The sequence below is a fragment of the Nipponia nippon genome, unplaced genomic scaffold (genome assembly GCF_047370975.1).
Source record: "Nipponia nippon isolate SJK-2023a ecotype South Korea unplaced genomic scaffold, ASM4737097v1 scaffold_15, whole genome shotgun sequence".
Lineage (NCBI taxonomy): Eukaryota > Metazoa > Chordata > Aves > Pelecaniformes > Threskiornithidae > Nipponia > Nipponia nippon.
The window spans coordinates 5,489,903-5,514,188 of NW_028262331.1; the positions used below are offsets into that span (position 1 = coordinate 5,489,903).

At 46.8% G+C, this 24,286-nt stretch overlaps 1 protein-coding gene across 3 annotated transcripts in view; it reads right to left on the minus strand.

Annotated features, from left to right (window-relative positions):
• PITPNM3 (PITPNM family member 3) overlaps positions 1-22,618 on the minus strand; it is a 146,769-nt gene extending 124,151 nt beyond the window's left edge. The window contains exon 1 of one of the 3 annotated variants that reach the window (XM_087751538.1): positions 22,364-22,618. In XM_087751538.1, coding sequence (XP_087607664.1) covers positions 22,364-22,385 — 22 coding nt within the window. In that variant the 5' untranslated portion in view covers positions 22,386-22,618. Of the gene's footprint in view, positions 1-21,855; positions 22,040-22,363 lie in introns of those variants that run through there. The other 2 variants (XM_087751537.1, XM_087751540.1) reach the window with 2 other exon arrangements.
• Positions 22,619-24,286: the final 1,668 nt, after the last annotated feature.

The following is a 24,286-nucleotide window of genomic DNA, read 5'->3' on the forward strand; positions in this document are numbered from 1 at the left end:
CCATATGATTCATTTTGAAAATGATCAGGCATGATACTGGGAAACAGAAGAGCTGGCTTTTATTCTCACCCCACTCCAGACTCCTTTCTCATCTCATGCAAAACCAAGGCTAATATTTCCAGAAGAAGCACTAATACCTATACAATAGGAGCACAATGGAAAAGTGCAATTGTCAGACCTTGGTATTACACTTTAACTTCATAATCCATGTAAAAAGTCAGCTAACATTATGTTCTGTGAAAGCATTTTCTTCCTCCCTTCAAAAGACAATGGAAATTAAAAGCACTAGAAATGTTACAATCAAATTCTCAGCCAGTTTTTCATTTCTGTATTTCCACTGAAGATTACAGATTCATCTGCTGTGTGTTTAATCACATCGGCAGCACTTCATCGTCATTGTCCTGAGGCCCTTAGGACACAAAGCGATTTTCTAAGCCATGCAAGGATCATGAGACAGGTTCTTCTGTTTGATTGTTTTGGGGTTTGTTTTGTTTTGTTTTTACCAGTCAAGTTTAAAGTGGGTTCTCCGAAACACCGATAATAGCTACCCAGATCAGGAGTACAACAGTACAACCACTTGCACTTTTATTGCACTTTCAGACAGGGCTACACTGCATTAGAAGACACAGAGACAAAACCAGAAATGAAACAAAACTTGGAAACAAAGTCAAAAGTGACAATCACTGTTTCAGGTAAATCTCAGCATGGGCAGACAGCAGACTATTATGGCTTATCTTGTAGATAAATGCATAACTAATAAATGTTTAACCAGTAAATTCCTAAACTAGGAAATTCCTAGTTTAGCTCCACCAGACTAATTCCACCTTTTCAAGCTGCCTAGGCTACATAAGGCCTCATCATATATCCAGAAAAAGCTTTCAACTGTATTGTTACAGATTACTTTTCTAATGAATCAAGTAACGAATATCATATGAGGCTTGGATAAAGGAGTTAAAACACAAGTGAGGAAGGTACAGCAGGGATACCTTGGACATTGAACATAGGGGACAGCATGCCCAAACAGAACAACTATCTTTAGATCACACAGTTGATGTCTTCACCCTTTTATGATAATGAAGGTGAATATAAACCACCGGCTTTTAAGACAGCCTTTGAAAACTGAGGTTGGAAAAACCTGCAAGCAGTTTCTGTCCTTTCCCTCCAAGGGCCCTTATGAGAGAACCAGCATTTTCTTCAGTAAACTTACTGACAATGTTTTAAAGCTAACATTTTGGTTTGGTTTTCAGTGACAAAAGCCTTCCCCCAAGTCCATTTTCCATACAAAGTGCCTAAGAGTTATTCTACTAAACATCCAGTCTTCGGTCTCCAGCCAAACAAACTACTACTATGGCTAACAATGTCAGTGCATAATAAGCACTGAACATTATTTAAAAGCTCTTAAAATTTTAAAGGGCAGCACCATCAGTTTGAAAAAGATATACTCTACTGTTTGGGCTTTTCCCTTCACTTCTGACCTATGGAAATTCAAAATTGGGCTGATAGCTGCTGCATTGCAAATCAAGCTCTTACAGACACATGCCTGAGGAGAAAGGATGCTCTTTGCATGGGAGTTAAGAGTTGAAATGCAGCCATGTTGTATGAAAGACAGATAGAAAACACTAAATCAGGATCAAACTGTTCTGAAGATTGTACAAAGACTCAGTCAAAAGCTTTACTGCTACTGTTAACAGACCCCAACACAGGTCGCAGCCACCTCATGCCTTTCCAAGGAGAGGAAAAGATTAGCGCAGGCTTCAATTCTAATACAGTGGTGAGATTAGTCTTCACAACCAAAATCCCGATAGAAGTCTCATCTTTAAACAGTAAACTAAATACATGTGTAGACTTACACCTTGCAAACGTAGTGGGAAACAACTGCAACTCCTCTCCATTCCAGTGCTCTGCCTTTTTCCATCTATTTATTGTCCACATAAGACTAAGGCAAATACCTGCAGCATTAAATCAGGCTAACAGCACCAAATCTATCTTCTGGCATAACTTCACTGAGGTCAGTAGTTATCTCAGCAGGGATCCATCTGTACAGATGAAGTCAGCATATCAAATGAGTTTAAGTGTCTGCCTCTAAGCTCAGCAACCATAATGAAGCCATAGCCCTGCATCAGCCTCCTGTAAATAACTCTGGCCGTTCATTCAGGTGTTTAAACAATGATTCAGAAATCTGGCTACAGCATCACTTCGCAGGAAAATCCCTGGGGCAAACTCAGATTAAAAGAAATACGTAGATAGCCTCAGATTATATGCAGTGAACTTGTATAATTCCACTTCATGTCCTGTTACTCATCATCTTAGCGTGCAACAGGACAAGTTTGTTTTCCTGCTTATTTCCCAGACCAGCAAGTATCCAGGTCTCTTTAAAACTTGCATGAGGAAAAACTGATGTGCATAACCATTAACCAATATTAAACACTTATCTGAAGCACTCCAAAAACTTTAAAAAAACCCATATATTCACGGCAGGTTTATGCTCACTACTATAAGGCTAGACAGACATACCATGGAAGTAGAGAAATTACAGTAAATTGTAATTACATCTCAGCAAGGGTGGGGGGAAACTAGATGAGCACACATTAACTATTTCCAATGAGGTGAAGAGCACAAAAGCTGCAGAGCGCCTCTACATAACCTTTATTTTCATTTACTTACTGCCAATCAAATTTTACCATTTAGCTCACAGTACAGGAAGCAATTAAAACAATCGATCCATCTCCTTTTTCTTTCCTAGCAGCAGCTTTTTGTCTGCCTTTGTCTATAGAGCAGATGTATCTCGAACCAGATCGGTACTGGGAAAATTGGCAGAGGTGGGGAGGGAGAACACGTAAGAACACACCAGCGTGTGTGCATGTAAACAAAATTGTGGTGTAGACACTCCAACTTGAATGATAAAAATACTCCCTGTGATGACACACCGCGCGCTCTGATCAGAGGGAAGGCATAGAAGAGAATGCCAATAAGCTCCTATTGCTGTAACTGCACAGACCGCATTTCTGAGCGGGCCAGGTTTCTGCACGTTGTTAATACCTCATTTACGGGCAGTTCTGCAACACCTTGCTCCACCCCAGAAAGAAACAGGTTCAGTCATTTTAGAAAAGGTCACCAGAGGCTAAAGCCCACTGTGCACAAAGCAACCAGAGCAAAACCCTGCAAGGTAAAAACATTACTTTCTTTTCTGGGGAGAAGCATTAAACATCCATAACCCTGTTACAGATTTAAGGAAGCACGTGTGTCAAAGGGATCATTGGACTCCTGTCCAAAAGGGTGTGTCGCCCAGCAACAACAACAAAAAGAACAGTTGGAAGAGTGACAATCTACAGTAAAAAAAACTTTATTCATATGTAAAGAAAAGTCTCATGTATGAGCCCAGAAGATCTTTGTAGCTGGGGATGGTGGTGGAGGGCAGGGAAGAAAAGCAGACACCCTTCCTGAAGTGAGTTAAAGGCATTAAGAAAGATTGTGCAAGAATCCATACAGGAGCAAATCCATTTCAAAACCAATGGTATGGCAATGAATTGAAAAAAGGATGGCAGCTCAAAGCTGAAGCTAATTGAAGCATTAATGTTTCATTGCATCCATTTCCATTTTTCATTTTTACTTCTTCTTTGAATATGTTACCAAAAAATACACTGGGACCCCGTCCACTTTCTGGTAGCATCTGCTGGGCTTCAGACAGCTGACAGAGAGGGTGACACGCAGGTCTGTTAAGACACAGAACTTGCCCAGATATCCTTTCAAACCCAGCATGTTGTACATGGAGGCAGAGCAAAGAGGACACCAATAGCTCTATGCAGGCTGCTAACCGCACAGCTAGTGCGCTGCCTGGAAAGTCACAGGCACAAAGAGGCACTATGATCAACGCTGCATCCCCAAATGCCATACTAAATGCTTAAATACAGCAGAGAACAATTGGAGTGGTGTATTCTGCCCACTGCATGGGAAACTTCGCCAGCAGCTCCCACTGACAGCCACAGATGTAGTTCTCAGTATCTCCAAGTACAAGACCAAAAAAGTCCCATCAGTCCTTCTGTGGAGTCACTTTTATGTTCTTCTGACTGACCAGCTTAGAAACAAAATGTCTTCCCCCCCCCGCCCCGGGCAGACCACAGCCTTGTGCAAACCCACTGCATCTCTGGCAAGCAGGGATACGAAGCACAGTGGAAGGAATGGGTGCACAGGGTACTTAAGTGGCCCTGTTACACAACAAATCACTGCAGCACTCAGCACAGAGCCACCAACTTGAAAGATAAATACAACAGAAAAAGGACAAGCCTTTAGGTGGTTTGAATACAGATGAAGGAGAGAGAAAAGCTCATGTTCGGTCATGGCCTCCGCTATAAACTCAGCAGGGCAAGTCGCAGCAGGATTTCTTCAACAGTAGCTAGGGCTGATCCACAGCTGATCACAGAGTCAGACTGTGGCTCAAGCCTGCAGCCTGGTTTCCCCAAATCGAAACAAAGGTGCTACAGCCACATGATTCTGGTCCAGTGTAACCTCATAACACAAGTTCCCATCTGCCAAAAACATTCTGGAGGGTTAACTCCGGTACCAGGCAGCTTCATGACAAATCAGGCATTCTCTGCCTGCAGTCAGAACAGAAACAGAAAGCTAACATAAGCACTGTGTCATGCACTTTAGCTGGTTTATGGAAATGTGATGGTGTACCCCCACCTGATGCGAACAGACGCTATACTGCAGGGTGACAACACACAAATTCATAATGTCCACGACTGGACAGCAAACACAGTAATCCGAAAACTGGTCATCTCTCTCCGCAGTCCTCAGCAATGAGACAGGGAGAAGACCTGATCGTGTCTCCACTCTGTCATCTATTTTTACTGGTCTCTTTCCCTGAAAAGCCAACACCGTCTAGTGGGTGCCCAGACCTACCAGAATTGGACTGCAACCTCCTTTGCAACCTCTGCAATCAGAGTACACTAGTATCAGCTTTATGATAAGAAAAAATGTACTGCAATTCACTAACAAAGTCCTTGGTTAATTTTTGTAAAAGATGGAATTTAGCTGCAGTAAAATTGTTATTTCTAAATTAAAATAGAAATCTAATAGTGCATTTCTATTAGAGAGGAAGTTACATGCTCACATTTTTTTCCCAGCTCTACTTATATTAAGACTCAGTTTCTGGTGTTCACTCCATCCAATTGTTCAGAGTTCATTGCTGCATCCTGAAATACCTGGGTTATCAGTCTGCAGGGAATTCATATTTCATAACGCCTCTTCTTAAGGACAATCTGCCAAGACTGTCGGGCCTACTTCAAAGACACTTAGAGGAGTAAACAGGCCATTAAAGAAAATCCTTTCCTGGCTACAGGATTGGGCTTCACTCCAATCTCACAATTGCTATTGATTTGCTGGATGATGTTTCCCCTGTCCTTTACCCGTTTCATTCACTTTAAGTTCTGACCGAAGGGTTTCCTATAGAGCTGAGTCCCGTAGCCCCAAGGGTTGCCTAGATCCTGTCAATGTTGGAGAGAAAACATTTTTAAAAATTACCTAGTCTTGTGCAGAACAACTGCCACCCACAGCCACACCGTTACTGGATTCCCATTCCTGGTTCAGCTTGGAAGAGTGAGAGGGTGCATCACAGGGAGGTCCTGATAACTCCCTGAGACCAGAGAAATACGGTGCCCTGCTGACCCCACCTGGCATCAAGGTCATACATTTGAGCTGAAGATAACAAAGCTGCTTTTTTAATGTTTTCAATGTGTCACCTGCAGGCTGTTCATTATAATGGAACTCACTCTTGCAGTAGCTGTGATGCCACAACCTCAGCAGAAGAGGAAAGGAATTAGCTGAGGAAGCTCACCAACTATAAGCAGAAGAGGCAACATGCAGAAGAGCTAGAGAAGCTGACTATAGACAGCTGGGCAACAGCAAGCTTGCCACCCGCTGCCACAAAACAAGCCTGCAATCCTTAGAGCAGGCCTGCTGGCCTGAGAAACCTTCTGTACCCTAGCAGCAAGCACAGAACAGCATGGCATAAGCACGCTTGGGCAATGTTAACTCCTTTGACGTGCCGTTCCCAAAACCGATTTGAGTCAAGCTGGTCTTTGCCTTAACGATACACAAGGTTGAAAACACAGCAGAGGCCCACTAACAGCTATTCTCTGTTGTGCAGGTCAAGAAAGCCAAGAAGCAAACTAAAATCCTCACAACCTTCTGGGAAGAGCCAACTGTACAAGCTGGTCCCATTAGACAGCTCTTGGAAAAGTTCTCATTAATCGTTATTCTCCTATCTCAGAGCAAAAACTCATCCTCATGCTCTTCTACTGTCAAGGCATGTCAAGTATCATGCATATGCCAGAGAGCAAAATGCCTTCCTTTTAAGGAGCCATGCTGAGATAAGTTTCCAAAGTCATCACCATATGCTTGAGAAGGCACCAAAGGAAGATGAGAAACTTAGAACTCTTGCTTCTTACTCTTTAGAGTGGCAATTAAAAGAAAAACAAACTAGAAAACAAAACAAAAAACCTCACCACATTCGCAGTCATTGGGCAGTACAGGTTCTAACACAATGTTTATAAAAATGCTGTCTCCATAAAATAGAAAATAATTACCTTGAAACAGCAAGAAAACAAAAACATGAGCGTCAAGAAATTGAAAGGGAAGATGTTCCAGGGAATAATTTTTCTCCTGTAACACTAACAGCAGCTTAAGCCAGCCTATTCTCCAGAATATAAAACTGCTGTTTTAAAACATGCAGAAAAGCACAAAGTGTGGGGCAACCCCAGCTTTACTGTAACACCAAGGGCCTAGTTCTCACACAGAGAGACTGCCTCACTGCACCAAGTGTCATGCAATGAGTATAAAGATATATCTGCAACAATCTTAAAGCCTTTTTTTTTTTTTGAGCAGCTTAATGTTCTCATTCTTGGTAACACAAGCATCCTGCCAGCTTCTGCTCTATAAAAAGTGTGCTTATGCAGAGTAATTCAAGTGACAAATCTATTCCCGTATCTCCAGACAGGCAGATATCCCTTCACGTATGACAATGTTTTCCACCGGTATATGCCCTCTGGTTCATTAGCACTGACTGTTACCAGGGCTCTTGGGCCACGGTTTGGGTTTAGCTCACGTTTTCATATCCAAATTAGAGAAGCTTAAGCACTTGACCTATCTCAATAATCAGGTCTAAGTTATCTTGACAAGACCATAAAATTTGACCTGGAAGGCTTAGCTTCCCTCCGTTCAGGTTACCGTCACACAGATATCAAAACCAGGACTGAAACTTGGAAAGACAAAATCTGACTCAGGTAAAAACAGCAGCGCTCTAGACATAGCCATGCACACTCAAAACACACGCTGAGCTTGCTGTGCTACTGCAACTACTTAACTCTTGTTTCTCCACTCATTCAACTGGCACCATTCAGCAAACAGGCTCTGGGGAGGGAATAGGAGCAAATGAACTTTAAAACTTATCAGTTCTTTGGAAGGGAGCCCACATTATCAGGAGCAGTCAACATGGATTCACCAAGGGGAAAATCATGCTTGACCAATCTGATAGCCTTCTATGACGGCATGACTGGCTGGGTAGATGAGGGGAGAGCAGTGGATGTTGTCTACCTTGACTTCAGCAAGGCTTTTGATACTGTCTCCCATTACATCCTCATAGGTAAGTTCAGGAAGCGTGGGATAGACGAGTGGACAGCGAGATGGACTGAGAATTGGCTGAATGGCAGAGCTCAGAGGGTTGTTACCAGCGGTGCAGAGTCTAGTTGGAGGCCTGTAGCTAGCGGTGTTCCCTGGGGTCAGTACTGGGTCCAGACTTGTTCAACTCATTCATCAGTGAGCTGGATGAAGGGACAGAGTGTACCCTCAGCAAGTTTGCTGACCATACAGAACTGGGAGGAGTGGCTGATAGACCAGAAGGCTGTGCTGCCATTCAGCAAGACCTGGACAGGCTAGAGAGCTGGGCAGAGAGGAACCTACTGAAGTTCAACAAAGGCAAGCATAGGGTCCTGCACCTAGGGAGGAATAACCGCACACACCAGTACAGGTTAGGGCTTGACCTGCTGGAAAGCAGCTCTGCAGGGAAGGACCTGGGAGTCCTGGTGGACAACAAGTTAACCACGAGCCAGCAATGTGCCCTTGTGGCCGAGAAGGCCAGTGGTATCCTGGGGTGCATTAGGAAGAGCGCGGCCAGCAGGCCGAGGGAGGTTATCCTCCCCCTCTGCTCTGCCCTGCTGAGGCCCCATCTGGAGTGCTGTGTCCCGTTCTGGGCTCCCCACTTCAAGAAAGACGAGGAACTACTGGAGAGAGCCCAACGAAGGGCTACGAAGATGATTAGGGGACTGGAGCATCTCTCACGAGGAAAGGTTGAGAGAGCTGGGTCTGTTTAGCCTGGAGGAAACTGAGAGGGGATCTTATCAATGCTTACAAATAGCTTAAGGGTGGGTGTAAGGAGGATGGGGCCAGACTCTCTTCAGTGGTGCCCAGCGACAGGATAAGGAGCAATGGGCACAAACGGAAACACAGGGAGTTCCAGCTAAATATAGAGGAAAAACTTCTTTACTTTGAGTGTGACAGAGCACTGGAACAGGCTGCCCAGAGAGGCTGTAGAGTCTCCTTCTCTGGAGATATTCAAAACCCGCCTGGACGCGATCCTGTGCAACCTGCTGTAGGTGAACCTGCTTTAGCAGCAGGGTTGAACTAGATGATCTCCAGAGGTCCCTTCCAACCCCAACCATTCTGTGATTCTGTGATTCCTATCTTTAAGGGAATAAAAACAAATCTTGAAGAATTTAATTCCCACTGAAGAACAGTTCTGTAAGAGATATTTGCCTAATAAGTTTGTGATGCACTTTGGAGGCAGCCATCCAGTACACAAGATGCAATAAAGACAAAAAGGAGTGAAAACAAGAGTTAGGTGTTTTTGTTACGGTTTTCTGTTTTCCCTGCAGGAAATTATTGGAAAATCTTGAGTAACACCAACGACAGCCAAGAGCTCAAGGTGCAAGCAAAGTGGATTCTGTTAAGTCAATACACACCTGATCAGCCACAGTGCCACCCAGAAAAGCTCACTGATACTGCATAAATTCACTGTCTTGGCTTAAAATTCATCTATATCTGTAAATACCAAGCAATGCACAATGTCTGTGCAGCATTTGCTTATATTACTAACTGTTCTTTCCCATACATTTCTTACCACAATCTATCCAATTTGCTTGGGTTTTGCTCTCTTCTCCTGACCCCCAAGTTCTTTTGTTTTCTCCTTTGTTTTATCATTTCTTTACTCTTTGGCAGTAGGGGAGAGTATCTTCTGATGTGTTCATTTTTAGGCTTAGAGAGGTTGTTTTGGTTTTTCAAGGCAGGGAGAGACAGAAAACAACTGACTTCAAGCATGGCAAATTTAAAATGTTTCTACAAAACAATCCTGTTTCTCAGTAATAACCTTAAAATAAACCCCTCCAGCCAGGAAGAATGTGAATCTCGAGGCACAGCAATGTAATGCAGCAATGAGTACATGCAGATTTTCACATAATCGGTACAAGACCCAAATATAAAGACAAGTGAAAAACTGTACCTCAGTCCCTAATCAATGCCCTTAAAAAGATGCCTAAGCACTTAAATACCCTTGAAGTCCTAACAAAGATCACTACTTACTTACTCCAACCATCAGCAAAGTCCTGCTCTGTCCTGCCGCTCAGCCAAATCTCATTGGTAGCAACTTGATGGGATGCAGAAGATGCCCGAGTTACACAGAGTTTGTCTGAATCAAAAGCTGTTCTCTACAGGTTTTTCTACTCTGGTGATGGTAGTAACTGCTCTCAGGACTCCTGCCCTTTATGTTCAACTGTCTAAGATCTGATCCCAAAGCCCGAGGTCAAAGAGTTTATCTACATTTACACCAGAGAAAGCTATGAAGTTGTATAGGGTTTATGTGGCAAGGTTTTGGTAGCGGGGGGGGGTGGGGGGGGCTACAGGGATGGCTTCTGTGAGAAGATTCCAGAAGCTGCCCCCATGTCCAACAGAGCCAGTTCCAGCCAGCTCCAAGACGGACCCGCCACTGCCCAAGGCTGAGCCCATCAGCGACGTTGGTAGCGCCTCTGTGATAACACATTTAAGAAGGGGTAAAAACTGCCGTGCAACAGCAGCTGGGAGAGAGGAGTGAGAAAACGCGAGAGGAACAGCCCTGCAGACACCAAGGTCAGTGAAGAAGGAGGGGGAGGAGGTGCTCCAGGTGCCGGAGCAGAGATTTCCCTGCAGCCCGTGGTGAAAACCATGGTGGATAAGGTTGTCCCCCTGAAGCCCATGAAGGTCCACAGTGGAGCAGATATCCACCTGCAGCCCATGGAGGACCCCACGTCTGAAGAGGTAGATGTGCTCTGAAGGAGACTGTGACCTTGTGGCGAGCCTGTGCTAGAGCAGGCTCCTGGCAGGACTTGTGGCCCCGTGGAGAGGAGCCCATGCTGGAGCAGGTCTTCTGACAGGACCTGTGACTCCGGGGGGGACCCACACAGGAGCAGTCCGCTCCTAAAGGACTGCACCCAATGGAAAGGACCAATGCTGGAGCTGTTCATGAAGAAGCGCAGCCTGTAGGAAGGGCTCATGTTGGAAAAATTCATGGAGGACTGCCTCCCATGGGTGGGACCCCACGCTGGAGCAGGGGAAGAGTGTGAGGAGCAAGAAGCAGCAAAGACAACGTGTGATGAACTGACTGCAATCCCCATTCCTGTCCTCCTGTGCTGCTCAGGGGGAGGAGGCAGAGTATTCAGGAGTGAAGCTGAGCCCAGGAAGAAGGGAGGGGTGGGGGGGAAGGTGCTTTACGATTGTTCTTATTTCTCATTATCCTGCTCTGATTTAGATCGGTAATAAATTAATTTCCCCAAGCTGAGTCTGTTTTGCCTATGACTGTAATTGCTGAATGATCTCCCTGTCCTTATCTTGACCCACGAGCCTTTCATCATATTTTCTCTCCCCCTCTTGTTGAGGAGGGGGAGTGATAAGTGTCTTGGTGGGCACCTGGCAGCTAGCTAAAGTCAACCGACCACAGAAGTACACAAAGAGCATTCACACACAGGATGTTCATACATAGTGGCCACTGCATTATGGATCCCATATTGGTGCAAACTTGGCAAGTGTTCCAAAATGCAGTGTGCTAGGCAGAGTACTCTCTTCAGCACTCTCCATTTTTATTCTTTTGTGAAACAACAACAACAAAAAAGGCAGACTTTGTTCAGCTACCAGCTGGGACCATTTCTACCTTTGGGCCCACTGACAGAAAGAAAAACAAGAAGTCATTTCCCTGCTCACTGTGCTGGAGATGAGCTGTTACACCATCAGCCAAGGTGTGCTGACCAGAACAGTGGCAGGAACATAAGGCTGAAATGTACCTTTTGTCCAGGATGCTTACATGGTACCATAATAGAAAGTTTGTTTTACTTGCACAAGCTCCCTCATAAAAAGACAGGAGGGATGGGATTGCCTCATTATTCTGCCTGGGTGGCTCTTAGAGTATGCTGTTACTCTGCCAGTCTGAAACTTTTTCCTTATTTTCTGTCTTAGTGTATTCATGGTTGCTCTACACCCACTGGGTTTACAGTCAACATCAGTTTCAGTACCTTTTCTTCAAGGTCCTGGCCACTCACCAACCTAATCCACAGCAATGAAATCAGGCTTCCATTTTGCTGACAAAGCCAGCAAAACACATCTTCCAATTTCCTCACAAAGGAGAACTCTTCCACTCCCTGCTCCACTGTCCCATCTTTTCCTGCACCCTTTCATGCTTTCTTCTAGACCAGCAACTATCAGGGAATGGTCAAGTACCAGGCTAGAAAGGAGGATTATGCAGAGCCGACAAAAAACCAGAAGCTGGTGTTGTCACAATTCCTGACCTCTGATGCAGAAGCTGGGAAATGAAGCTGTTGTGAAACTAGTAAGAGAAGCCACTGCTTCTTTGGAAAGAACTCCGAATTGTTACAAGAAGAAAAGAACTTATCTGAGGGATTGCTGGAAGACAATGCTTGACAGATACAACTACTGTGATAAGGATCTGACTGCACCTCCTGTCAAGCCATATGCAAAAAATCAGCCTCTGCAACTCAAGGAAAGAGACTGGAGACACTTTAGGAAAATGAAGAAAATGCTCCTTTGGGAAGAGTGCAGCAACACTTTGCACCGAACATTATTAAAGATGCAGTAGATGCAATGCTGCTAATCCACATCCCCTTGGTCACACACTATCAAGCTCCCAGGTCTTAAGGGAACTTTATCATCTGCACAGCAAAGGCATGGAAGCCTTGACGCCTGCCTACAGAGACTTTCATGAAAGCACACAGCACATTAAAAAAAAGTTTTAGAAGTCTAAAAGCACTACAACATGGGAAGAAATAAATGTAGCAGTACTGAACTTCAGTGCCAGCACTGCAGTGCTGCGAGATGCACGACCCACAGATAAAACAGCTCTAAGGTGTTTCAGGTCATTTGCTTTATCCAATCATTCCTGTTCTGAAGGTGTTAAGATATTCAAAGCTTCTCTTCAAATCTATCCACTTTTAGATTTCACTAGTAATTAATGCTTACAAGCAGTAGTAGACCATGGGAAGCTGTTCATTTCCCAGGTTTGTACATCCCTAGTGCTGGATGCAGTGGCTTCCAGGAATGTTTCATACATGGAGGGGTGGCCCTGTCCAAAAGTGGAAACTGCCATTTCCCCCAGCCACAGGGCCAGTGCTGGCATGACAGCTCTAAGGCGTTTGCCTCAAGCACAGCATGCTGCCCATGGAAAATGGAAGTAAATACAAATGCACCTCCCACGAGGGAAAAAAATGCCAGTGGTTGCACTAACACTTTCAATTTAAATTCAAAAGACCATGAGCACCTCCCTAACCAACACCATTCTAGTGTTACTTAATCTGGATTAAGTGTCTCCTGATGAATAACACAAAGTTGAAGGAACTTCTGGCTGAACAAGAGCCTAAAAGGCCTTGCAGGGATTGTTGCTTTTTTGCCAGAATAAAAAGCTTTCCGTTTCAGCCACTAGAATTTGCAGGGAAGGAAGGAAGGGAGAAGGCTATATAAATATAAAATTGTAAAGGCTTCAGAAGTACTCCGAAGAAAACAGCAGCTCCCTGGAGAAGAACTGCCACGAGCCTGGCTGGAAATCAGTGAAAGTGCTGGTCCCACAAAGAAAGCTCATGCTTCCAGTGACTTTGCAGTCTGATGCTGACTGTGAAGGGAGGGCAGGGAAAAGTGCCACAAATCTCCAGCCATAAATTCTGGCTACGAGAAAAGCCCTTGGGAGCCCCAGTTTTATTATATTGCACTAGGAATGCTTCTAGATTTAGAAGCAGCTTAAACATAGCCACAGTCAGCAGCACAAGTCTGTGTAAGCTCACTGCAGCAGTTCTTCACATCTACATTTATTTGCTGGCTGGACTGCGTGGCATCGCCCTAACACATTAGTCTTACTGAGCCTGCTTCCTTCTGTGCCAACAGATTAGCATTAGCCACCTTAATAGGACTCCATTAACATTTCTTGATTGCATTAGACACCGGCGTTGCCTGGACTCACTGATTTGATTTACAGTGTCAACTGCTGCATGTTTTATTTTATTATTTTGTTTCAGAGAATGAAAAGACCAGCCCTGCTTCAAAATACAGGCTAACTCCTCGGTAATGACACTTGATGCTTCTATGTCAGCGAACTTCATCAGATTTGTTGACTGATTCTTAGCAGCCAGATTTCAGCAACTTTTGCAAGCAGGGTAGCAACTTATATTTCATTTCAGTTGTTCCGTATCACAATTTCTGAGGACAGAAGGGGAAACCGCGTAGAAATGCAATGCCTTTAACAGAAACCCACTACATCACTCACCTGCCAGTCACAAGAGTTGAACTAGAAGCACAGGTAGCAGTTCCCACAGGCTGCTGAGGCAGCACGACAGACTGACAGTAGGATACGAGGGGAACATTTCCAAGTGGCAGAAGGAGAGTTCACAGAAACACACAGGTGCTTTTCTTCTAGGAGAAGCAGAAGCAAGGTTTCCTACCTAAACTGTTTTCTTTTCCATAGTACTGCCGGTTGCTGCACTCGCCTGTTACAGGAGGAGCTGACTGGGGGCTTGCCCTGAGCGCACAGCCACAATAACAGCAGGGGAAAAGACAAAAGCAGAGCCGTCTTGCAGCACCATGCACAGAAGCTGAATTTTCTAGTTAGGATAGCACTAATTGTAATTAATTGTAATTAAGATTAACTAGAATTAAGATTACAATCAGTGATTTTCTTCTAAAAAAATCCTCGCTTTTTTTCTTCAACAAAGAACAGCTGGAACTCCATTGGTACTTCGCTGCATCTGGGATCTGGTGATGTGAGATGAGGTGATGTGACGCATGAGTAAAATGGAACTTTGAAAAGCACTCCCTTGGTTTTCCCTGAGCTAAATCATTTCACATTTTAATTTTTCAGTAGCTGACGTTAACATGTATCTGCATGAAGACAACTCTTGCAGGACCTACAGAAAACAGTTTTCCACATCACGGATATACTAGATCTGGGTTTGTGATTCATCATACTTCACCATACACTCCAACCTCACAGTAGCTCTCATTATATAAATTGCTAATTAAAAGCAAAGTCACTTCTGAATGTTGTTGAAAAAGAATCAGTTAAAGTAAGATTTTTAATACGCTCCTTAGCCAATTTCCCCATGTTAGATACTGCTTTCCTTAGCACTAAGATGTATAAATAAGGATCACAACTGAAACCTATATCCTGTACAGCAGTAGCTTCCATAAGGGCAAGAGCCATAGATACAATCAGTTGCATCCTTTTGTGATAGGCAGTAAAACAGCTAACTGACCTCACACCTGAATGAGCACCTAAACTCATCCCTGAAGAACTCTCAGCCGCTCTGACCCCCATTTACAAAAAAAAAAAAAAAAAATCTCCCCTTCCCAGGAACATCCAGGATCTGACTTGACTAAGAATTGCTAAAGAAATAGTTCCACATCCTATTATGTGACACTCGTACTTCTGTTTGAGGGCAAGTCAGACTGCACCTCTAGAGATATCATCCAAATTTAGATGCAAGGCAAATTTCATCCTTGGTGTTTAGTGACCGTCCATAGTTCCAGCAACCTGCAGAAGAAATAGTTCCCACCCACGTATCAGCAGCTTCTAACGCTATCCATCCACAAAAGAAGAAAAGACCTGCTACGATCATGCAATCTCTGGTATGTTCCACAGACAGACCTAAGGAGCAGAACAGCCACAGGAAAGGCCAATTCCACTTTCAACCACCAACACCAGCAGAGCTCATTTTCTCATAGTTTCATGAGCAAATCATCCTGCTGAAATCAACAGCAGTTGAAAAGTGTATGTAAGACAAGAATCAGGTCTAGTTTCTCCTGGTCAGGAGGCATAAACCCAAATTCTTTCCAAAGGTGTTTTTTTCATTTGTTTTTTAAGAAGTGTGGCAAACTGGCAGTGATATGACAATTAAGCAGTGCATGAGTGCACCTCATTCCACGTGATCTGAGGGTGTTTCTAAAAGAGAGAAAAAAGAAACACAAGAGTGGTCAAAAAGTGACCTTACTGGTCTGTAGCCAACATTCTCAGAACTAAGGAAATGGAAGCAGAAAAACAGACAAGAACTGAAGTAAGGCCTAAGAGGCTCTGGAAAGCACTTTAAGAAACAAAGGTCTTCCTCTGAAAATTGAATAGCTAATGCTGCTGATTCCTGACTTAAATTTAACCACTTTCCTATACCATTTTAAAAGGCCTGATGTCCAAAACCCACTCATTCTGTAAGTCCTAAGCATCCTAAGACAGAACGGCTCACCACTGTCACTCAATAATTCCACATGCTCTGCTTCCAGTACCAAAAATGCCGTTTCCATATTACTTGTTATGCAAAGATCATATTTAAAATGCCTATCAAATCAGGAGAAAGAAAAGGCATCTACTTGCTCCATTCCAGCAACTGGCATTACCTCTGACTTAGAATAAACCACTACTGCACATGGTAGGCCCCAGTTCTGTAGGTGCAATACATCTGGAGATGGAACGCAGAGCACAGAGACGAACGTGCAGAGCACAGAGATACCTTCTGTAAAATGGAAGGAATGTTCGCCTGTGCAAATTATGTCCTCTAGTGGACAGCACACTTTACCAAGACACAGGGCTCTGCCATTGCATCTAATGAGTTGAAAAGTCATTTTACAAATGCACCGGGAAGTAAGCCTAGCCCTGCTGTGAAACCACAGCCACGTTACCTTTCTTCACTGATCTGCCTTCTCCTCAGCTTGAATTAGCTTTTACAAACACTGACTGCAACTGAAAAAGAAAACCATGACTTGAGTCATCACTGTTTACAGCAGAACTTCACCGGCAGGATCAGCACAAACACTCTGGGAATGAAATAGCAATGATTTTATGCCTGAAGCATATTTGTGAGAGGGCAGAGTAGCAGAACAGTAGGCACAGTTCAGAAGCACCAGTTTAAGAATCACTCCAGCATCTCCTAAAGGCCCTCTTCTCCTTAACAATGCACGAATCAACCGTTACCTTGTCAGGCAAATAGGACAGATGGAAAGAAAGCAGGCTGACCTCAATGCCAGTCATACCAGCCACTCATGTGCGCTGGCAGTATCACTAACGTACCAGGCTAGTCCAACAGACCATCCAGGCTCCCATGTGCTTGCACCCGACCTTCCAGGAAGATGCATTCAAGCAGCCTGGGATAAGAACAGCAGTTTTCATTGGATGCGATTACAGCAGCTGGCTTTCCTGTAAAACTAATTCAATACGATTCATGTCACTGTCATAATATTACAGATTTCAGGCTTTGCAGCAGGCCCAGCAGTTTGCTACATCTTTTGCTTGGTAATAAGCATTTGGTGATCAAGCCTAGACATAAGCACGTGCCACAGACAGGTGACCATAAAAAAAGGCACTCCTAAATACTACTACCACACCAACCTAGTTAGCAGAGACAAAATAGCACACAGTGTTCTCATAGCTACTGAAAACTCAATCTTTTACACAGCAAAGTATTGAAGACTGAATTAATCCTTATAAAAAAAAAATTAAAAATAGACTCTGTTGCATAGATTAAAAGGACATTACTAGGACAATGAGGTGCTAGAGCGTGTCCAAAGAAGGGCAACGAAGCTGGTGAAGGGTCTAGAGCACAAGGCTGGTGAGGAGCGGCTGGGGGAGCTGGGGTTGTTTAGTCGGGAGAAGAGGAGGCTGAGGGGAGACCTTATTGCTCTCTACAACTGCCTGAAAGGAGGCTGTAGCGAGGTGGGGGTCGGTCTCTTCTCCCAAGTCACAAGCGACAGGACAAGAGGAAAGGGCCTCAAGTTGTGCCAGGGGAGGTTCAGGTTGGATATTAGGAAAAATTTCTTCACCGAAAGGGCTGTTAGGCCCTGGCACAGCCTGCCCAGGGAAGTGGTGGAGTCCCCATCCCTGGAGGTATTTAGAAGACATGTAGATGCGGTGCTTAGGGACATGGTTTAGTGGTGGCCTTGGCAGTGCTGGGTTAACGCTTGGACTTGATGATCTTAAAGGTCTTTTCCAACCTAAACGATTCTATGATTCTAAAACATTTCCACTTCTCAAAACTTGTCTTAGAACCATGACCATTTTGAATTCAGGGAAGGTTTTCCTAATAAAATTTAAAAAGCACAAGTCATTTTTCCACTTGGAAAGAGATGCTGGGTAGAAGGAATGACCTTTGCTGTTGCCATTGACTGCTGTTGCATAATAATACTTCTTTCTGTTCTGCTGGTTTCAGATGCTTCCTGCCCACCCATTAAGTGATTTAACTGAACAACCCACACAGTGTTACCTAGTGACTACGCAGTTAAGACTTACTGGAAGCCAAAATTACCCAGTTATTTTCTAGTTATGTTTTATTTCTTCTTTGACAAACATAAAACTGAAGAAGGACTTTAAAAAGATGTGAATTTAACTATGGGAGGCACCCCTCAGACTCAGAAGCTCAGGCAAGACAGAGGGAGACGCTGATCCTCCCGCCAATTATTCCAGAGTGAAAACTAAAGTACGCTCAGAGTAAGCCCTCACCTGTGCACAGGCCACCAGAAAAGAAGGACCATGTACACCACTACTGTTACCAGGGCTACGCAGAATTCATCCAAAGTCACACAATGAATCTGTAGCAGAGAACTGAAATGAAATCAGTTGAAACTGAAATAAAATCCACTGCAAGTGGAAGGGGCTGGGGGGGCAGTGGGAGGCCTACAGGAGCAGGAGGCCAAAGGAGGAGAGGAGGAGGCCAGATGGGGAGAGGGAGAAAAATAAAATTGGGAGGCGAGAGGGAAGTCAGAGAGAGAGAGCACACAAGGCCAAGGGGGACAGGGAAGGAAAAAGCAGAAGGCCAAGGGGGAGAGCGCTCAAAGGGGAAAGTGGGAGGCCAGCCAGGAGGAGGAGAAAAGGAGGAAAATAAAAAAAAAAGAACCTGATGGGAGAGATGGAGGCTGAGAGTGAGAGGAAGCGGGAGGGGTGGGCTGAGGGGGAGACAGCAGGAGGCCACAGGCCGAGGGGCAGAGCACCACGCAAGGCCAACGGGACAGGGGGTGGCCGGAGTGGGAGCAGGGGGCTGGCCGGCCCCGGAGGCAGAAGGGGAACAGGAGGCCAAGGGGGAGAGTGTGCAGGGCCAGAGGAAAATGGGGAGCCAGACTGGGGAAGGGGGAGCTCCAAAGAAGAGAGGGGGAGGACAATAAAAGAGTGGCAGGCCAAGGCAGAACGGGAGGAAAAGAGGGAGCCAGAGAGGGGAGGCAAATAAAGGAGTGGGAGGCCAAAGGAGGGGGGGAGAGGCGTCCCACCAGCCTAACTGGTAGCTGCTTATAAGGGACGTGACCCCGTTTCCTTCCCACCAGGGAGGGCAGTCACCCGACCCCGCAGTTGAGCCTGTAAAGACCGTAAAACCAGCAGAAACCAAACTTTCTAAAAATTTAAAATACCAAAGACTTTTCCACCTGTTTGGTTCCCAGAACTAGACTTCAGAAGAGCTGGGGAAGCTTGGGAGCTGGCATGGGAAAGAGGTGGAAATACGTAAGATTTCTCTTACTGTTGGCAGCAAGCCACCAGATCATCAAACCATACCTGCCATTCATGAACCCACAGTACTCAAGTCCAGGCCAAGTCCTGCCCTGCTGAAATCTGTGTACACTTACAGTCTTGGGGACTGCAGACTTGGAAGCATTGCTGGTGCTTCAGAAAGAGGACAGAAGAGGACGAATTAAAAGGGACAGAAGCGGGAGCTTGGAGGACAAGTACTAAGAGAATGTTCCTGGTTTAAGAGGCAGCAAGATGAAAGGCAAGAATTCAGGAGCATGTAAGTGGGAGAAAAGGAGAAGAAAGGTAATCCTGAAAGGGCAATAAAGCAAGCAGCGTCTTAGAGCGAACAAAATCACTAAGTTTATCAGAGGAGCTGCAGCCCAGAGAAGTTACAGTACTCCCTCTGAGAGCAGTCCTGGGCTGACAGAGGCAGTGTACTGAGACAGCATTTCCATGAGGTGGGAAAAGGGTTGACAGGTACAAAGGAAAAATTGAGAGGTGAAGGGAAGCATTAAGGGAAGAATAAAGTGGTCAGTTTTGGAAAGAAAGCAGCTTGGGACAGGAAGCAGCGAGGAGAAGCAGCTTGAAGACAGTCAGCAAGATCGAACAGATACCAGGAAAGACTAGAAAGGGGAAAGGGTCAGGGAGCTCCCTTTATTCTCATTGTGGCTGCATCAGTCCCTAAATAAAAATCAAAAGCAGAGCAAAGAGCACGGCTGACAAAGCCAGAGGCATTGTTAAAGGCTAGAAGAAAGTGCACACAAAATGCAGGTTCCCTTGTCAAGAAGTCAAGTGAAAGAGCTAACTGAAGGAACAGTCCAGACACCCCTGTGGTCAGAAGCACCCAGCTCCTCACTCCCATTCCTCACTCAGTGTCTTTCATCTCATAACAATTCAGCAATGACAAGTCCCTGGTTCCCTACTCTGTACATCCTTCAACTGGCAGTTCTGCAGCAGATGGTAAGGACAGACATATATTTGCTTATTGACTACAGGAAACAAATCAAGAAACTAAGCCATGCAGGCCTTTAAGCCCCTATTTTAAGGTACCAGTGACATTTCCAGTCTTGCACCTTATGGGATTACTGGTGAGATGGAGGAAAAGAGAGAGGAGGTTTAACATGCCTGTTCAGGCTCCAAATCCCAGATCAAGCTTTCCTGTCAATGTGGTACATCTCAGAGTCATTTTCTGATTCTTCAGATGCCAGCTTCCCCACAGCAGAAATTAACTTCACCCACCCTCTCAGCAGTATCATCACCTCCTCCAAACTCACTCCCCAAAACCAGAGAAGATATGAATATTCCCTAACCTTTTCCCACAACAACTGTAGGTGGACTGCCTGCATCACATCTGAAAGACTACTTTCACAGTGCGGAGATTTCGGCTTTCTGAGGAGGATCTGGCATTTTTGAGTCACTGCTGTCTGTTAAAAAATGAAGTAGGAGATGAAGAGCGGATACCACACCACCCCCACAGGGAGATGTCAGGTAGTGATCTGCAGTTGCCGCCACGTGGTTTTGCAACCCACAATCCTGCAAATGTCCAAGCATTTCTGTGCAGGGACTGTTCCAAGCGCTTAAGATCAGGAGTCCCTTAGGTGTGATCTGGCTACCCAAACGAGTCAAGTCAACCACTGCCAAAAGCCCTTTATAAGCACACGTGTCATTCAACAGTCATCAAGCAGCAGATTTCACGGCTACTAGAACGATGGTCTCTCTTTGTGTTTGTGATGAGGCTACAGCACCGGCTGGGGTTGCAAGGCAGGGTAGATACAAGCAAAACAGCCACAAGATTTCCATATTTGTGCATGTTCCAGCTCACGTTGATGAACTCAGTAGGCTTAATTTATAAAAGCAGCACATTTTCCCTGCTCCTAACCCAGATATGTTCTGCCAGAGCTCCTTTGCAAATGGTCAATTCTTGCTTTTCTTTACAGTAAGTAGTGACAACATCGTAAAGCTGGCATCAAAAGTCATATTTTGTCTACCGAAGTGAGTGGAATCACATCCAAGAGAAGTACCATCCTTTAAAATTCCTATGCAAAGCTGAGTTTGAACAAGCAAGGTATGTATGCAGGCTACGTGACTCAAGTACCACTGAAAGTGAAAGCAATGCTCCCTTATTTTCCTATCGAAGTTAAAAGGACTGCAAACCAATGCCGAAGAAAAAACAATGAGACTTTTTCACCATTTGATTATTTCTTCATCTTCCGAAGATGGAAAACAACCATTTAGTTCAATACTATATTTGCACCTTCTGAAGTTATTGATGCTCTCGTGTTCCTGAGCACTATGTCACCAATCCATGCCTATTTTGGGAGGATATTTAAAAAAGATAAACACTGCCAGGCAAAAACTTTGGGTTTAGCTTTAATATTACCATGCTGCTGTAAAGCTGCGCCAAGAAGTGGCACCAAACACCAGCCAAGTTTCACATACAAACCAGCAGGCATTCAGTCATTGCACAGTTAGGCGCTCGTCTTCAAAAGCCACGGGCTCTGTGTGCAACCCAGAAGAAAACCCTTCTGCAACAGCAAGAGGTTTCTCATCTGTTCTGCTAGCCGGCACCGGTCAGTCCTGCACACAGAGCACAGGTCACGGCCGCAGGGCTGCCACTGCCAGCAGGCCCGGGGCATCGGGGCTTTGCTGCTGAGTGCCCCCAAGCCCCCCGGCCCCAGCCAACCGACCTCCAAATCGCTCAGACTCTGGAGGACGCATGAGCTAAAACGCGTGAACCTGCAAGGCGCAGGAGAGACTGCGTCTGCCTTTTCCTTTCGGCAAGTCCTACCCAACAAGCACACCTTTATTATTTCCAGAGGAGCCCATGGCTGCTGCGTCCCAGTCTCTTTCTCCCGAGCAGGCGGTGGCGAGCATCGGCTCCACAAGGCGGCAGCCACAGAGCTCCTCCAGTGCTGCGAGAGACCCTTCCCGGCCCAGCACCGGGGAGCAGAGCCGGGAGGAGGCCGGACTGCGGCGAGCGGGGCGGACGCCCGCGATGCCCCTGCAGCCCCGCACGGCACCCTCGCCGCCACCCACGGCGGAGCGGCCCCCGCTCGGAAAAGACGAGGAGGGCGAATGCACCTGCGTCTCGTTCACAGAAGTTTGCGCTGACCGTTCCGGTGGGCCGGGGGCGGCGGAGACGGAGCCGGGACTGCCCGCAAGGCCGCCGGCGGGCGGGGAGCGGCGCTGGAGCCTCCCCACCCGCCGCGCCGCGCGGCGCCCCGCGCTCCCCTCAGGGCGGCCCCGCGCTCCCCTCAGCGCTGTCCCGTCCCGTCCCGCCCCACCCCGCCGGGCGGGCTCAGCACTCACCTGGGCGCGGAGCTTTCGCCATTTCAGGGCTGCCCGCTCGCAGCCAAGCCGTCGTCGGCCGCGTCAGGTGCTCGCCCGCGGGGCCGTCCCGCCGCGCCGGCACCCCCCGCTCCGCCACCCCATCTGCTCCCGGCGGAGGGCCCGCACCGCCCACTCGCCTGCGGCGCTGAAAGACGCGGCCGGGAGACGCCGCCGCGCCGCTCGGTCCCGCCGCGCAGCCCGCCCGCCGCGGCGCAGCCGCCGTCGTTAAAGGCGCAGCGAGCGGCTCCGCGGACAGCGGGGGCCGGGCCGGGCCGGGCCAGGCCAGGCCAGGCCAGGCCAGGCCAGGCCAGGCCAGGCCAGCGGGGGGCTGTGACTGCTCGTCAAGCGGCCAGCGAGCTCCGAGCGGTCCCCTGGTGCGGTGAAGGGCGCGGCGGTGGGTCGCCCCGAGCCCGCCCGCGGGCCTCGCCTCGCCTCGCCTCGGCCGGCGGGGACCCGCGTCGGTGCGAGGCACAGGCCGAAACCGCCCGCTCCCGCTCTCTGTCCGGAGCAGAGGTCTTCCAGGGCTGTGGCCACCTCACCCTGCCCGGTAGCCCACACGGCGAGCCCACCGGGGAGGGGTCGGGGTTCCCTTGCCGTCGTGGTGCTGCTGGGAGCCACGGGCGTGGGGCTGTCAGAGGGGGACAGGGGATGGGGTCTGCCGCCCCGCTTCTGCCCCACGCCCGCCCCGGCAGCCCGGGGAGTGGGGTGCCGCTGGCCCACTGCCCGGGCTGCCAGAGGGCACGCGGTTCGGTCACTGCTGCAGCACTGCCCGTGCAAACTGCTCCTGCAAGTGGTTGCTCTGGACTTGTAACAGCAAAAGTCCTTCGGCTGTTGCCAAGTCCTGGGTCAACGCAGCGGCTGAACTGCTGCAATGTGCTGCCTTTTTAAGTCAGCGGTAGGCAAGCGGCTTACGGACTGCTGAGAGTTGAACTAGGGAGCTTTGAGGGCCAGGCTTGCTTCCTGCCTTTTCCAGGGCCTCACTAGAGGCATTTTGCTAACACCATCAAGGAAAGATGTGGCCAGCTTCTCCAGATCTCCCAGGCACTGGGAGAAACTCACCTTAAGAAACGTCTGAAGTGGCAGCCCCTCTTGTGGGAGCAATGGGAGGAGGCAGGTAGAGAGCCTCTGAGGGCTTATATTTTATTTACAGCATATCAGAACACCAAGTAAAGCACAGTAAAAAAGTTTTGCCCAAGGAAGCATACCATTAAAGAGCCAAGCAAACACAATGCAACCAAGTCCTAAAGCAACTCACAGGCTCTGTGCCAATACCAACTTGGTAGGTATAAAAATAAATACATAATTTGCTCCGGATGTTGCTAAGCAGTTCATTCACGGAGGCACAGCAAATACCACTAAGAACAGAGTAAGTTAAGTGGTTTTATTTGAGGCTTAAGTGGAATAGCCACAACTCCCAGCAATTCTCACCCCCAGAGCCTGCTGCAAGTAAATTAACTGTAGTTCATCTTCCCCCATCTATGGGTGACAGTGCTACACGCCGGGAAGTTTGGCCTTGAGCCACGTTGCCTCTGCTGTTTCACTTGAAGTCCAGTTTAAAAGATTTGACCACGATTGCTTTCCCCAAGATGCTCTAGTGTCACTAAGCCACTAAATAAAGCAATCCTAGGGAAAGGCTGTGGACATATTGACGGATCTGGTGGCAGTACTGGCTCAGGGCAAAGTGTCTGAAAGGCAGAGATATGTTTGGACAAGATCAGTGAGTTCCCTACTCTGTGCTGCTTCCTACTCTGCAAGTTGCAGTACTTTCCAAACAGCTTCTGTCCTGTACAGATGTGACCTGCCAGCATCACTTCTGGAAAGGAGCAGCTCGGTAATCAATGGGATAAAACCACCCATTTTAGTTAGATGTTAACTCAGTACAAGTTGGAGTAGGAAACAGAA